The sequence below is a fragment of the Gossypium raimondii genome, chromosome 2 (genome assembly GCF_025698545.1).
Source record: "Gossypium raimondii isolate GPD5lz chromosome 2, ASM2569854v1, whole genome shotgun sequence".
NCBI lineage: Eukaryota > Viridiplantae > Streptophyta > Magnoliopsida > Malvales > Malvaceae > Gossypium > Gossypium raimondii.
The window spans coordinates 47855894-47872437 of record NC_068566.1 but is presented as its reverse complement, the minus strand read 5'-3'; the positions used below and the strand labels follow the sequence as shown (position 1 = coordinate 47872437).

At 32.9% G+C, this 16544-nt stretch overlaps 3 protein-coding genes and 1 non-coding gene across 5 annotated transcripts; 2 read left to right on the top strand and 2 right to left on the bottom strand.

The window, feature by feature from the left end:
* Positions 1 to 124: 124 nt before the first annotated feature.
* LOC105789917 (uncharacterized) lies at positions 125 to 484 on the bottom strand. Its single transcript, XM_012617221.2, has one exon. It carries the CDS (start codon positions 482 to 484, stop codon positions 125 to 127), a length of 360 nt encoding a protein of 119 aa, XP_012472675.1.
* A 1532-nt stretch (positions 485 to 2016) lies between these two features.
* LOC105789350 (uncharacterized) lies at positions 2017 to 4465 on the bottom strand. Its single transcript, XM_012616691.2, has 2 exons — positions 4299 to 4465; positions 2017 to 2992 (listed from the first exon to the last, which is right to left on the bottom strand). The coding sequence occupies exon 2, from the start codon at positions 2816 to 2818 to the stop codon at positions 2348 to 2350; it is 471 nt and encodes a 156-aa protein (XP_012472145.1). The 5' UTR covers positions 2819 to 2992; positions 4299 to 4465; the 3' UTR covers positions 2017 to 2347.
* Positions 4466 to 4547: 82 nt separating this feature from the next.
* TRNAM-CAU (transfer RNA methionine (anticodon CAU)) lies at positions 4548 to 4637 on the top strand. Its single transcript is given in 2 exon segments — positions 4548 to 4585; positions 4602 to 4637. It is a non-coding gene; the product is annotated as a tRNA-Met (tRNA).
* Positions 4638 to 14032: 9395 nt separating this feature from the next.
* Positions 14033 to 16221, top strand: LOC105789349 (protein HAIKU1). Of its 2 annotated transcripts, none has more exons than XM_012616690.2 (2): positions 14033 to 14221; positions 14683 to 16221. In XM_012616690.2, exon 2 carries the CDS (start codon positions 14757 to 14759, stop codon positions 15777 to 15779), a length of 1023 nt encoding a protein of 340 aa, XP_012472144.1. In that variant the 5' UTR covers positions 14033 to 14221; positions 14683 to 14756; the 3' UTR covers positions 15780 to 16221. The 2 variants fall into 2 exon arrangements, with proteins under 2 accessions (XP_012472144.1, XP_012472143.1); XM_012616689.2 differs by having other exon boundaries at positions 14443 to 16221.
* The last annotated feature ends 323 nt before the right edge of the window (positions 16222 to 16544 follow it).

Sequence of the window (16544 nt, the reverse complement as noted above, 5' to 3'; positions counted from 1 at the left end):
TGAAATTTGGATAGCAACATAAAATCCCGTCCATAATTTGAAGACATTTTGTGAAATTAACCCTATTTTTTTAGCCAACAATTTATAATGAAAATAACGTATTGATAAAGATAACCCCGATGCATCAATGTACTCTCATCTCATTTCTCATCTTTTCATCTCTCAAATTCTCAAAGCTCCAATCCCTCCTCATCCCAGAGCTCCTCACCAACCTAGGCTTACCATCAGCCTCGAACGTCATTGCTCTATACGTTGTATCAATTGTATTTGCCCGACAATGGTGACCCTTCTTTGGACCGATTGTCGGCATTACCAAATCATCATCCCTTGCGAGTTTTTCGTAAGCCGCTGGGCTTATTTCCGACCTAGCTCTATCATTAAAACCAATTTTCCTTCTATGTTTTGCCTTGCTACAATGATCCCTACTATTGTTTGAATCAATTGTTCTTTTAAGCATACGGCAATTCAAGCAATTGAGACTCATGGCTTTTGTTTCTTGAAGTACAAGGTAATCAAAAAAGGGGTTGGGAATTGAAAAATTGATTATGTTTTAGGGTTTTAATATTGAAAAGAAAAACAAAACCAAAAAGCAAAAGGACATAACTAATTGAAATTAGCAGACACGTTCTTTAGTTGTCTATTGAAACAACTTTCGGTGTTTTAATTTGGACCTTCAAAGACAGGCTAGCCAAATTCTAAATTTGGTTTTCAAGGGTTTTAGGTACAACTAATTGATACTGATGACTAACATCTCTATCGAATTTTGCAAGTAACACCAATTGAGGCATCTTCCGTAAATCATACACGGCTCTCTGTTGAGGTTGGGGATAAAATCTTGATACGGGGACAATATTTCCAATTGTTGGGGATTTGATTAATTGCCCAACAAATGACACTTTGAAGACTTCTTTCAAAAGAATTGGTCGATCCTCAATAACACTCATATATGATATTGATGAGTTAATTGAGGATTAATGAAACCTAGAGTAGTATTATTGGAATTGAACTGGCTCGATTTGTCAAATCAATTGGATCGAGAATTGGTTGGTATACTAGTATAGACAAAATGATTGAATCGATTTCTAAGCTAATTGCTCAAAATCAATAAAAACCGAAAATCAGAACAAAAAATGACAATTGAACTGGTTTATAAAAATTTAAATAAATTTTTACGAATTTTTAATTATTTATATATTTGTTATTAAACCAAAACTTGATGATCTAATCAGGCCACTTATCCAATTTTTAAACAATTGGTCTTGCGAATATATGGGTTATATCATTGTCACCTTAAAGTTTTAGCTATATTTAAACAAATTTGATGTTTCCTCGTTTCTAAGTATCATAGTTGTGGGGTCAGGGGTGAGGCTGAAAATTATTCAGGGGCTGAATTTGAATTATGAATTTTAAGAGAGTTAAAAATGTAACTTTTCAGTGTATTAACAAAAAAATACAATTTTCAAGGGATTAAATTACAATTTTTCATTTTTTTGAGAGGTCATAATTGAATTTTAAATTCTAAGAGGGCTGAAATACAATTTTACTATTAGATTAAATAAAACTTTATCAATTTTAAAGAGTTTTGAGAGTAATAGACTCATGTTTGCCGCTCATGATTGTTCGAATAAGACCACCAAATTAATCGGAGTATAAACCAAAAGAACTATCAAATTAATTGATCTATGAATCGATACAAAATAATAGAACCAAATTAAAATATCATTTGAATCAATTTTTTTATGAATTTTTATTGGGATTTTTGCTCATTTTAATTCAATTCATTTTCAATTTTCACCTCATTTAATCCACATCGGCATTTAGAAATCCAAATCATCAATCTAATGGCAAAGAAAACCATGTTTGGGGTAAAAATAAACAAAACAAAAAAAGAAAAGCATTTTGCTCATTTTTGCAATGTAGAGGTTTCTTTGCTACCTTTTAAAAGTATAGTGCACTTCACAATATAGTACAAGGACCTAAATAACAAATTTACCATTTACAGATGCACCTTCACAATGATCAATCATATAGGATGAGATAGCAATGATCAAAATGTTAAATGTCACATATTACAAATATTTCAACACCATTATAAAACTCGAGTCGCCATTGTAGTCTGCAACAATCTTTCCTAAAGCATTCTAACCCAAATTAAACTTTGCACAGAGTAGTTCTGCATCATCGATATACATATATATACTATGCAATGCACCTAAAACCCGAAAACAAAAAAAGAACTTGCAAAAGTTCACAAACGTTCCTAAATGCAGCAACAAAACCGGCTTACCACACATTTGCTATCCACCGATAATATATTTATTTTACAGACCAGCTCAGTGCAACCAACTCAACTCTTCTTATTTCTTGCATCTGCTTTCCAATCTCTTCGGCCGAGCTTAGGTTTCCTAGTTTCGTAGTTCTGAAGGTTAGGTGAATCCTCCGAAGAACACTCTCTTCCTACGGGATCCACAGAGGGCAAGCATGATGCTTGGGTTTCAACAGTAGAGATTGAACCTTCTTGAGCCTTGTATACATGAGCCCTCCTGGCATCTTTTTTCCAGTCCCGTTTACAATGAACACGTTTCGTCACATTGTTAAGGATCCCGTTTAATTGCAACTCTGCATTTGGTATAGTTGGTTGGTTTAGGACATGCGATTTCTGCATGTCCGCTTCAAGTCGTTTTCTAGCCCTATATCTACGCTGCCGCTCTCGGTTCTTTAGACGACGAGTCATAATGTCATTATAACTTTTGGTGCTTGAGTTTGTTACTAAAGTACCTTGTGCTCCACTAGGATTCATATTTAGCTCGTCTTCCATTTTGAACAAATCTTACATCAAGTAAAATCAGTCGAACAAGGAAACGATCTGGTTATAACTTCGGTTATGATGGAAAACAAGCCTCACTACTTACCATCGAGGATTTTAAGCTCCATGCAACATCAAGTCAGGTACCGATTACCCTTATGTTAATCTAGCCATCGTATACAAAATCTGTATGCAAAAACAAAACACATCATTTGAGGGTTTTCGATACGAAATATGCCGTAACTTCATACACGAAATATGCTGTGAATCAAAGGGATTATATAACCATACTCCTAGTATCATAACTTATTTTGCAAGCTTTACGTAATTAACGAAATGCAGAATGTAATCCATAATTTGTTCAAGGTCTGATAACTATGAATAATAAACAAACTCATTTGACTTATAACATGAGTAAGCAACAATACATGAACTCTATGATACATAGTTAGATTCTTCATGTAACCATTAACATGAGCTCACCTAAGGGAACAAACATTGAACTATCTTTTTCTTAATAAGAAAAATGGGAACTTCACTGAGGAATAACAAAACCGATCATATGGCTAACTAAGTTGTTAAATCAAAGGGATTACAACCATACCCCTAGTATCATAACTTATTTTGTAACTTATATACAATCATTGCCTTACAACTTGCTACCAAAGAAATACAGAACCTAATCTATGAACAATAAACAACTCAATTCAACTCATAACACGAATGAGCAACGAGGAAGGTCATCAAAAAATCTAGACCCTCAACATTTAATTAGATTCTTTCAACCCCATCTGCCTCCGACAACTACCAAGCTCGAATCTTTTTCCTTTTTCACTCATAAGATCAAAGCTTGTATCTTGTTTCAACTACAAATTCGCACTTGATATGGATAATATAATCCAATATTCGTTCTTAGTTCTGAAAGCTATGAACAATAAACAGCTCGACTCAACTTATAACACGAGCTAGCAACAAGGAAGCTCATCAAAGAATCTAGACCCTCAACATCATACGTGAACTCTATAATACATTTAATTAGATTCTTTTCAACCCCATCTGCAATGTAGCTTACCAGTGCACCTAACAATTATCCATATCATGTAACAAATTAATTAGGAAGTAAAATGAACACATTGTAAGAAAAAAAAACCATTAATTGAAGAATCAATATTGATTGAACAAGAAAGAGAAAACTGAAGTAAAAAAAATCACAATCAAACCTATCTATATTCTATAGGCATAAAATTAAAACAATAACCCCACTAATCAAAACAAGCATAGCCCAAATTTCACATTAACAAAAACATCTTTGGTGTTCAAGGATGACCCAGAATCTAAAAAAACTAAATAAAACAAAAACCCTTAAATCCAAACATCAGAAGAACAAGAAAAAAAATATATAAAAAATGACATTATTGTAACAACATGCAGAATTAAAAGATTGACAGAAATAAATAGGATTAAAAAAAAGGAAAAAGCTTTAGATAGGTACCAATTGAAATGCAGATATTAATTGGGAATTGATTTGAAACAAAGAGAAGAACTAAGAAAACGAGGGTTGTCGGATTAGGGAAAAAAAGGATGAAGAAAATCAAGGGAAGAAAAGGGGGGCTATTTTAGGATGTTTACGAGAATCAAAGTCAATACCTTTTGATAATAAGACAAATTAAAGGGAATGGGTTTATTTTTTTGAAAACTTAACTTGGGGTTAAAAAAGTTAAGAGGTAATTGAGCATCAAACGGGGTGGTGGCGCAGTTGGCTAGCGCGTAGGTCTCATAGCTTGGTGTTTGAGTTATCCTGAGGTCGAGAGTTCGAGCCTCTCTCACCCCAATATCTTCTTTTTTTTATTTAGGTTTATTCTCTCACCCCAATCTTCTTTTATTTATGTTTATTTATTTTTTGAACCGGACTAGACCATATGAATTGACTCAACTATTAGTCTCAAGTAATTTTCTTTTTTCATTTTAATAATTTATTCAATTTAATCGAATAAAGTGGTGGTTTGACTGATTCACTCACCCATTCAGTTATGAGAGGTTTTTATGCAATCTTTATTTGTTTTCACCAATATTATCAGAACCAGATTGGATCGCCCAGTTGGACTAGGAATCAACTAGGGTATCAATACAGAATAAGGGGTTGGACTGGTGAATTTAGTTTTATTTCTTCTTTCTTTTTTATAATTTATTCAATTTGAACTGCCATATCGATGGTCTGATCGGTTCGCTCATCAATCCAATTTTGAAAACCTTGGTTTATAGTTATTGTTTATTTGTTTTCACCACAGTTTTCAGAAATCATACCAAATCAACCGATCGGATCGAAAATTAGGCAGGGTATTAATTTGGAATAAGGGGTTAGACCGATTAACCCATGATTCGATCAGATAGATCAGATCTGTAACACCCCTAACCCATTTTCGTCACCGAAATAAGGTTATAGAACATTATTGGAGTTTACAGAACAAATACAGGTAATTCATGTCATTTACTATTCATATGTGAAAATAAACATATTCAATCATATTGTCCCTTAAATGGACCATCGAGGCCTAATTCATGAGTTAGAAACAAGTCGGGACTAAATCGGGAACTCAAAATTTTTCGCGAAATTTTTAAAATTTTTCCTAGATGCAGACGACACACGCCTGTGTGGCTATTCGATATGAGACACATGGCCGTGTCCCAGCCTGTGTCCTTACCCGTGTAACTCTCTAACTTGTGTCACACGGCCAGCCACACGCCGGTGTGCTAGACCGTGTGGTAAATTTAATTTACAAAAATTAGGTGCAGGAGACACACGGCCAAACCACACGCCCGTGCGTATGTCCGTGTGTCACACACGGCCGAGACACACGCCCTTGTCTTTTCCCGTGTGGACAAAAAGTAGGCCATATTTCTCACCCATTTTGCCTTCCACCTATAACATCACTTAAGCATATTCACCAACCAATTTCAAACATTTAAACCAAGCCAAATACAAGTATTATGCATAACATATCATTACATATATTCATGTATTAGAACTTACCTAATTGTATAATTATATAAATTTACCAAAATTCAATCCAACCATACTAAATACACATATTAAACATGATATAACCTCATACATATACATCAAACATGCCATTACTAGCCATTCCAATGGCTAGATACAACCAAATTTTAACATACCATCATTGGCCAACTTAGTCTATACATGTCATTATATCAAAATAAGTTTGCTATTTATACCAAAATGAGCTGTAGTATAGTGCGATGATACTTTGACCAATTTTCCAACCTTCATGAGCTTTTAAGTACTATAAAACAGAAGAAAGAAAACAAAGTAAGCATTTTAATGCTTAGTAAGTTCACATAATAGGAAATTAACTTACCATTCATGTTTATTTAAAATAAACATACAAATAACATGCACCCAAAGCAAATTGTTAAATTGCTTAAACACGTATACTCATCAAGCAAGTTAGTATGAATTCCAAGAACTTTTCGTTTAACAAATATGAGCTCATCATGTAACAAGTTCAAAGACATATGTTTTCCATATCATATATCCATATATCTTATACATTTAAGATAATTCATCTCAAATTAAGATGATCTCATATCAAAACTTTACCCGTTGAATTTATTTGAAATTTCAATGGATACACTGGTAGTACACTCAAAGTGTACGAAACTGTAATCCGTCAATTCATATTTGAGAGTGCTCAATAGAGCACATAATCGGGAAGCACACTCTTGAGCCAAATAACGAAAAGCTCATGTGTGCCATGTAACGGGAAGATTATCCAGGCTAAATAACAGGAAGCTCATGAGAGCCATAGTCGGGAAGCTCGTGCGAGCAAATAATAGGTAGCTCCGAAGAGCCATTAATCTGGAAGCTCCGGATAGCCATATCGGGAAGTTCAAGCGAGCCATATCGGGAAGCTCTGGAGAGCCATTAATCAGGAAGCTGACGAAGAGCCATATAATGGGACGCTCATAAGAGCTGTGGTGTGTCTACAACACATGCAGAATCACAACCAATTAGGATGCTCCGAAGAGCTATTAACGGTAAGCTCGCAAGAACCATATAACGAGAAGCTCGAGAGGGCTTATATGGGATGCTCTTTTGAAGTATGGTGTGACTGCAACATATGCAAGACCACAACCAATACAGGAAACTTGTATCCATCGATTTTCATTTACTCAAACTGGATTTAACACTTATCGGGCATTATCGGATATTCGATCAATTTCATATACATGACAATTACATAATTCTCATATACAACATTTAATTCAAACATATAAATGTACACAATTTAGTTATACGAACTTACCTCGATACTTGTTCGTATAGAAGAATCTACTAATCCGATATTTTTTTCTTCAATCCAATTCCGTATTTGGTCTTTCTAGATCTATATAAATGAATTTAATCATAAATTTATTACATTTCATATTCAAATCAACCCTGTTGACACCATTTTTTTGACAAAACGGGGTCGACTTGGGTTTTGAAAAATGAAAATGAAAATGGGAGTCGCCACCAATCCTTTTTGATTAGGTGTGATCGGGTCACCTCGAAAAGTGGTTGTTTTTAATAAATTATTTGATTTTTATTAAAACAACGATTTTGGTCCACGAAATTCAGAAAAAGGGGCTCGGGAGTCGGTTACGTACGAGGAAGGATTAGCACCCTCGTAACGCCCAAAATTGGTACCTAGTTGATTAGTTAATGTCTTGATGTCGAGAATTGAAAAACTTTGAAGAATTAAATATACGATCCTTGCATTAAAATGTTGAAAATTTTCAGGAAAAGAAGCATATTTCACGTTAATCGAGAAAAAGCATCATATCCAGTAAGTTAGGACACAATGTTTTGAATCTCGATGTGCAAATGAATGCCGAAAATTTACTTATTTAAGATATTTAGCTATCTCGGATTTTAAAGAAAGGGGATCAGGCCCAGTAAGTTAGGACTTGATCTTTCCTTAATTTCTAAAATCGTTTAAAGCTTAAGTTTGAAAAAGACTCGTGTATTTAGATTCATCGTGAAAATCGAAACCCAGTAAGTTAGGCTACGACATTCTCGAATCTAGACACGAGATGCCATTTATTTAGAATAAATTTGACATATTGAGTAAAAACACGATGTTGCGATAAAAGAAATGCAAAAACGGATGACATTATTAATATACATAGCAAACCTAATGAATACGGTGGTGTAAAGATAATACGAGCAACAATAATAATAAGATAAAATAAAAAAGACAAACCCATAATATACAAAACAAATATACAAACAAATAATATTAAAACATTATAAAAGAATAAAATAAAAATAATAAAACGTAAATAAATGAATGAATTAAGAAAAGAATAAAATGAAAAAAATATATATATATATATGTACATCAATATAAAATTAAAAGATATATATATATATATATATATATTAAAGTATGCATATATATTTATGAAAGTTAAAAATATGTACATAAATATATAGACATGTATATAAGTTAAAATATAAGCACACATATATATACATATATATGTACATGAATTAAAATATATGAATATATATACGTATGTACATGTATGTAAAAGTGTGAGTCGGGAAACATATATATCTATATAACAAATAAAAATATGTATATATATATATATATATATATATATATATAACAAAACTTGGAATCAAAAGAGTTCATGGCAATAATAATATAATATTAATGATGTTATGCAACTGTAATAACAATATGAACTAATTTAGAAATAAAATAACTAGAATAACAAATGAAGGGTTAAGTTGAAACTTAAACGAAATTTGGGGCCAAAAACAAATAAAAGAAAACAGGAAAGGGTTAAATCAAGTCGCGCAAAAGAAGAGGAGGGCCAAATGGGAAATATTCCCATGTTGATTAAACGGTGCCGCTTCAGAGAGGTACGTGCACATGGCCTATGGGCCAAATTGAAATAGAAACAAAATTTTATGGCCAAAATTAAGTAAAATAGAAAATTGCATTGAATATGCCACAAAATCAGAGGGGTTAATTGCGCAAATGAACCCATAAACGAAAACACGCGGATCCTTCCCCCAGGGTCGGGTTACCGTTCGGGTCAAGGCCGAAACGACGCCGTTTTGGCTCCTGACCCCTCTTGCAAAAACAGCGCCGTTTTAATTAGGGTATTTAAGTTAAAAAGTTTTTTTAAAAAAACATTCAGCCCCTCATTTTAAAAAAAACTGAATCCTTCCCCTCCTTTCACAAAACCTTTCCCCCTTTACTCTGGCCCGAGGTTCCGGCGCACCTCTTCCGTAGCCTCGCCGGCGGTGGCGATTGGAGGTGCAAAATCGGGTCTTTTTAGCCCCATTTGAAGCCAATAATTCCTTGGAACCCGAATTCGAGGTTGGGTTCATTAAAAAATGGGCCAAAATCGAAGGGAAAATGAGGAAACCGTTCGCTTTCCCCCTTCTCCGGTGAGGCGCAGGTAAGGCTTTTCCTTTTCTTTTCTTTTTTGTTATTTTCTAGTATGAACAATAAAGAAAAAAACAAAAATAAAAAAATGAACAGAATAGAAGAAAAATGAAGAGAAAAAAAAACCTTTTAAGAAATCTTTTTCTTTTTATTTCTCTCTAATGTTCGTGAAAAATCCAAAAGAAGAACCCCCCTTTTACATTTGTTTGATTAAACTTTTATAGCCGTTTTGGATTACAGTGCATGCTACTGTTCTATATTGTTCTTTACACTGCTATTGCTTCCTATTTTGCAGGTGGGGTAAGGTCAATGGAAGGATTTTCCATCTTGGTGCAAGGCCGCACCAGAGGAGCAGACCTCGGGCGATGGGCGTGCTGACACTGCACATGGGGGCAACGGCGCAAAGGGGGCATTAGGGTTTCTGAAAACTTTAGGTTGTGGGCTTGGGGTTTGAGTTTGGTTTTGGGCCTTGGGTCTGTTATTGTAATTGGGCCCGGGCTAAAATTGGGCTTGTACAAACCCAATTCACTTTTTAGGCATAACTACCATTTTGCCCCTATACTTTTGATTAATTCCAATTTCGTCTCTAGGCTTGGAAAATGAAATTCATGCAATTCAATCATTAATCCAAGCCTAGCTGAATTTTTCATGTAACATTTACAGCTCATGTATTTCATAAAAATTAGAAATTTTCCATGAATTTTACATCTTTACAATTTAGTCCCTAAATCACAATTTCCTCAAAATCCACTTTACAAAAGTTGTTTATCTATCAACAACCTTTCATTTTCTACCATAAATTTCAAAACTTCAGCATATTCATCCATGGAAAAACTTTAATACTTTAATAATTTTACAAATTAATCCCTAAAATAGATAGATTAGGTTATTACGATCTCGAAAATATAAAAATTACTAAAAACGGGACATGATTACTTACCCAATTAAGCTTGCTTGAATTTCTCTCTCTTAGCTAGGGTTTCCATAGAAAAATTGGGAAGATGATATAAAATGATGATATTTTCTATTTAGTTAAAATATCATCTTTTATTATTTTATTTTTCCAATTTAGTCCTTTTTTTCTTAAATTTCCATGGATGAATCATCATAAATATCTACTAATTACATTTAATGGTCTAATTCCATATAAGGACCTCAAATTTTGAATTCTATAGCTATTTACTACCTATAGCTACTAGAATTCAACTTTTGCATTTTATGCAATTTGGTTCTTTCCTCCTAATTAAATATAAAACCGGTAAAATTCTCTTATAAAAATTTTCATACGTCTTTCCTATCATAATGTAGACCATGCAATATTATTAAAATAAATTTTCTTTCTAACTCTGATTTGTGGTCCCGAAACCACTATTCCGATTTTATTGAAAACGGACTGTTGCAAGATCGATCGAATCAGTTGAACTAGATTTTTTTATTTTGTTTTAAAATAATTTATTCAATTGAACTAAACAAATCGATGGTCTAACTGGTTCACCCATTAATCTAGTTCTGAAAAACCTTAGCTTTCAGCCTTTCACATTTATTTTATTGATTTTAAAAACATGTCAAATTATGCTATTAGTCGTTATACTTTGTGTAAATCATGGATTTAGTTATTATACTTTAATTTGGTTAATTTTAGTTTGTGTACTTTCCAAACTGGTCAATTTTAGTTTATGTATGTGGGGTGTGCTTCGTATTCTTCTCTCAGTTAAACTCTGCTATCTTTTCATTGGACTCTAATTATTCCAGAGATATTTTAGTATGATTGGAACTCTAGCCTAAGCCTATTTAAAGGGGCCACTGTATCCCTGTGTTGATATGCCAATCAACAAGTTTTCTTGGAGGCGACAATATGTAGTCGCATATGAGTTTCGATGAGAGTTTTATGGTAATTATGGAGAGTATTTTATACTCATTTGTGAGAGAGCTCTATGAGAGTTTTACTAGTTTGCTCTTTCGGATCTTGAGCTTTGTATTAAGAGTTTTGGGTAATGTACATGTTGTACATTTAAGTTATTTTCTCCATATTGTACTCTCGTTTGTTTACTCTTTAGTAAAAAGCCAAAGCCTCATTTGTCCGCAGTTTTTCTCTCTTTGAGAGTTTTTCACATAAAATATTTGTGTTCATTCTTGTCGATCCCCAACAATGTACTTTTTAAATTTTGAAATTCAAGTCGTGGCTTAAGCAACAACAATTAAATCCATGTTTGGTTAAATTTTATTAGCCTTATACTATACGTAAAGTTATAGATTTAGTTAAAGTTTTCCGATTGGATCATTTTTTGTCCCTTAACTTTTAAAATTTCAAAATTCCAGTTTTGATGAAAACGACAACAGTTCAATCCATTTACTTTTTTTTAATAATACGTGAAAATAATAAACTGACATTGCACAACACACGCGATAATATGTTTATCGCATCAAATTTTAAAACAACAAAACAAAACTTAATTTAATAGCTACCATCCAATCATCACTAAAATTTTAAAATTTAGAAAATATAATGATTAAAAATAACCAAATTAAAATATAAAAACTAATAGTAGAATTTAATCATGATGTATCTATATCATATAAAAATTATACTAAGTTTTGTGTCACTTAACTCATTTACCAACTCATCAATCAAAAGATAAGAAATATTTTCTTTCAAAAAATTAATTTATTTTTCTTTCAAAAATTATTTTCAATTAACATTATTATTTCTCACCCATCGAGTAGGTGTGATTAACTTTAGTACTATAGTGTTATTTGATAAAATGAAAAATTAAATATTAAAAATTTAAGTACGGAATTTTATTATGAATTATCAAACGACTTAAAAATATTCCTTTCTATTGAAAAATTAATTTAATTTAAAATTAAATATTAAGTAATTTAATTTTTAAGCACGTTTGATAATCTATAATAGAAAGCAAATGATAAAATTTTTCAATGAAAATATGAAAATGATAAGCAATAAGGAAATATTTATAGTATTTTTAAAAATTCTTTTTATTGTTTTTTTATCTCTTTTTTAACATTACACTTTAAATACTTTACATTTAAAATTTGAAAAATTACATCGATTGAGCTTAGTTCGATTGTTACGGGTATTGTTGCCCATGCAAAAGAATGTAACTTTAAGTGCGTTGAAACGTATTATCCTCATATTTAAGGGTTGGGAAGGGAATTACCACTATTATATTAGGTACCAAACTTACACTATTTATAGCATTTAATAATACCATTCATAAATATTTATTTTAATGGTCAAAATCAATGACAAACACACAAAGCTCATAGGTTAAATTATGCTATAGGTCTTTGTATTTTTAAGAACTTAGCATTTTTATTTTTTAAATTTTAAAAACCAGGTCCAATTGTTAATACTATTGATTTATTTTGGTTAATTTTGTTGGTGCGACATTTTGAGCTTTAAAAAAAATCAATGTTACTGAAAATTGACGTTATAATGAACCTGAATTTAATAAAATAATTTTAATAATGTTAACAGATGGACTTGAATTTTGAAATCTAAAAAATAGAGGGACTAAATATCAAATTTAAGAAACATATAGAGACTTATGGCATCATTAACTATGGAGGCTGATAAGGGAGAGTCAAAATGCTGAGGTGGCAAGGCATCACGAAACCGTGGCTAAAAAGTAAATGTTGTAGAAAGATCTCGCCGCTAATTCCGTTTACATTTGAATATTTGACCTTCCTGATCCAAGTGGGGCACAACTCTTTTAGTGAAACACTCGAGTTTAAACTTTTTTCGAAATTACTGATATTTGAATTTTAGAAATGATATTGTTAAGAGGTATAATCATAAATTCTAAATATAGACGATAAAATAGATATAAAAATGTTAAAAGAAACTTATTTTGAAATTTATAAATGTAATAAAAAATTAATTAGATATTGCTAATAAAACTTTGGCATGAGGTTATGAACTCTAAAGGTTCGGATTTCATTCTCACCATTTGCAAATTGCAATTATGATATGTATGGGTCTCACTATCATCATATTTGTATTCCTTGTGTGAGTTTTATCTGACTTTTTATTTATTATGCATCGACTAGATTCTAGTTTCAAGTCGAGTGTTATAATATTCAAATTCAACTTCTTTTCGGGTAAATTACATTTAAGGTCACTAAATTATTAATAAGCTTACGTTTTGATAACTAAACTTCAAAAAGTTACAAAATGGTCATTGAATTATTCGAAGTTTCTATTTAAGTATATGGACTATTAAGTTTTTTTTTAAAAAAAGTTTGGCTAACGAGCTCCAAGTATCAATACGGTGGATCAGTACCCATCGACAAGTAGAATAACTTACTCTAAATCTAAGTTAATCTGACGGTTAGTGTTAAATATTGAAAAAGAAAGATGTTCAGATTTTGGTTTCAAAAATTCTTGACATTCAAAGTTATTTTATGAAAAAAATTAAATTACAGAAGAGAAAGTAAATAAAAACTTTCGATTAGTATAGGCGGTGCAAATAAGGAAGGTCACACAACAATGAATTTAACAACTTGCTTACTTAAATAAAATTTTTTAAATAATTTAACGATCATTTTGTAATATTTTTAAATTCAGTGATCAAAACGTAGACTTTACATCATTTTTTTCCCACCTCTAATTATTATTTTCTCATTATTCCATTATCTTCCACGTCAATTTTTCGTCACTAATTATTGGACCCACACAACGCATAATAGAAGAAAAAAAAAATAATGAAAGGAAAAAAAATGGTCAAAATTAAGCTCAATATTCATTTCCTCATCGACCCACAGCGCACGTTAGTCTCTACCAGCAGCTCCTTCGCTAGCCCTAGGGTTTACTTTCCTTTCTGGCTAACTTTTTCCTTTGATTTTTCTTTCAATTCAGTCCTTTTTTCCTCATTCTACCAAAAGGATGAAGATCTACACTGGGAATTCATAATTACAAAACCTGGTATGTTTTTTCTCCCCATTTTCTCTCTCTCATTTATATATATTTTTAATTTTTACTTGCGGTTTTAATCTTATTGTGAAATTGATTGAATTTTAAGATATGGGTTTTGGTTTTTGGGACTAATTGTTTTTTAAATGTTTGATCTTTATTGTAATCTGCATATCTGAGCATATCTGAGATTTGTTTTTTTGAGTTTAGGTATTTTTATGTTTATGATGCAGGAAACTGAATTAGGGTTTTGAGCCATTCTTTGGGGGAAATTTGAAGGATTTATATTTAGGGTTTTTGGGTTTGGTTGATTTTTGGTGGAGATTTGAACTTGGAATCATAAAGTTTGATGCTTTTTTAGTTACTACACTTTTGTAGCATATGTGAAGTTTTAGGTTGTTGCTGTGAAAGATTTCTAGCTGGTGCTTAAGCTTGAATTTTAAGGGTTTTTTTTTTTGGATATTTTGTTGAAGGTTTTGAGTGGTTTGATTTTGTGGGTGTTTGGAAAACTTGGGGTTAGTTTGTTGTGGTTCGGTTTTGTGGTGAAATGGATAATTCGAAGAATCGGCTTAATGATCATCTTGGTGTGAACAAAATCGGGAAGAATATAAAGAAGAGCCCGTTGCATCAACCTAATTTCGCTAATAATGCAACTAGGCAACAGCCTCAGCCTCAAGTTTACAATATTAGCAAGAATGATTTCAGGAACATTGTTCAACAACTCACTGGTTCACCGTCACATAATGATCCTTTGCCAAGGCCTCCACAGAATCCACCAAAACCCCAAAGTATGAGGTTGCAGAGAATTAGGCCTCCACCATTGACACCAATCAATCGGCCTCATATTCCTCCCCCGGCTCCTGTCCCTGCCCCTGTTCCTGCTCATGCACCGGCTCCGGTTCCACCTCCTGGTCCATATAATAACCCTGGCTTAGTTAGGCCTGGACCACCTGGTCAATATGGACAACCACCATCTACAATGATGCAACCTATGGTTCCTGGTGATGCTCCATGGGCAAACACAGCTGACTCTCCTATATCTGCTTATATGCGATATCTTCAAACTTCTCTTATAGATCCAAGTCCAGTTGGAAATCAAGTTCAACCTCAACTACATCCGCTGGTTCCAGGGCAACCTCACCTTCCACCACCGTCTTCCGGTTTACTTCCTAATCCACCAATGCCGGCTCTTCCTTCACCAAGAGGAGTAAATGGTCCTGTACCAATGGCACCTAATCTCCCTCATCCACGTATGAATGGTCCCATTACACCAATGTCCAATCTGCCATCACCACGAATGAATGGACCTGGCCTTTTACCTTCACCAACTTCTCAGTTCCTTTTGTCATCACCTACTGGCTATATGAATTTGTTGTCCCCTCGCTCCCCTTACGGTTTACTTTCTCCCGGGGTTCAATTTCCTCCACTTAGTCCTAATTTTGCTTTCTCCTCCATGGGTCAACCAGGGGTTTTAGGTCCAGGGCCTCAACCTCCACCATCTCCTGGTTTTTTCCCATTGTCACCTTCTGGTTTTTTTCCCTACCCCAGTCCAAGATGGAGGGATCAATAATCCTAGTTCCATACTCGTTGAGGAAATTGGTACCTTTTTCATGCTCGATCGATTTCAAGTACAATGTATACTGCTCATGTAAGTGTTTTCTTTATTTTCTTTCTGTCTTTTGTATTGTCCATATTGATTTCGCAAGTTTGCACTTAGGCTTTTATAACTGCTGCAATGCTCTTTGTATCCTCGGGACAAGTTTTACATAGGAATATAGTGAAGATATTGGATAACTTTTGAGTTTGAACATCCTGACAGCATCTGTAAACATGAAAGGAGGGTCGCACTCTTAGGATCTCAGGTAAAAAAAGGAAAATTCGTAGGTAGGTAATTTAGTTGAAAAGTTCTTATGTTATTGTATTGTTGTGTATCGAATCCTAGTTAGTTTTAGTTGAATTCTTGTTCATTTGAATGAGCTTGTGGCAATAAAATATTCAAGCACTCTTCATTATTTGTTTTGTCCATGTCAATTAAAATAAAAGGGTTCTTGGTGTTAAAATGAGACTCCTTTTGCAAGTGTTATGATGCTTAATGTTTCACTTTGTTTGATGATTCCCATAGGTATAGTTGTACATATGAGGGGTTCCAATGGTGTCATATTTTGTGTTGCTTCATATATATATATATATATAGGTTAAAGTACCTGGGAGGTCCCTATATTTTAGGGACTGGATCAAATTAGTCTCTCTATTATTAAATAGACCAATTTAGTCTCTAAACTATTAAAAAGAATCAAATAAGTTTAAATTGTAACAAAATTAACATTTATTGTAT

Coding starts and splice junctions, on each gene's coding strand:
- LOC105789917 (XM_012617221.2), bottom strand. CDS start 484: ATGAGTCTCAATTGCTTGAATTGCCGTATGCTTAAAAGAACAATTGAT.
- LOC105789350 (XM_012616691.2), bottom strand. CDS start 2,818: ATGGAAGACGAGCTAAATATGAATCCTAGTGGAGCACAAGGTACTTTA.
- LOC105789349 (XM_012616690.2), top strand. CDS start 14,757: ATGGATAATTCGAAGAATCGGCTTAATGATCATCTTGGTGTGAACAAA.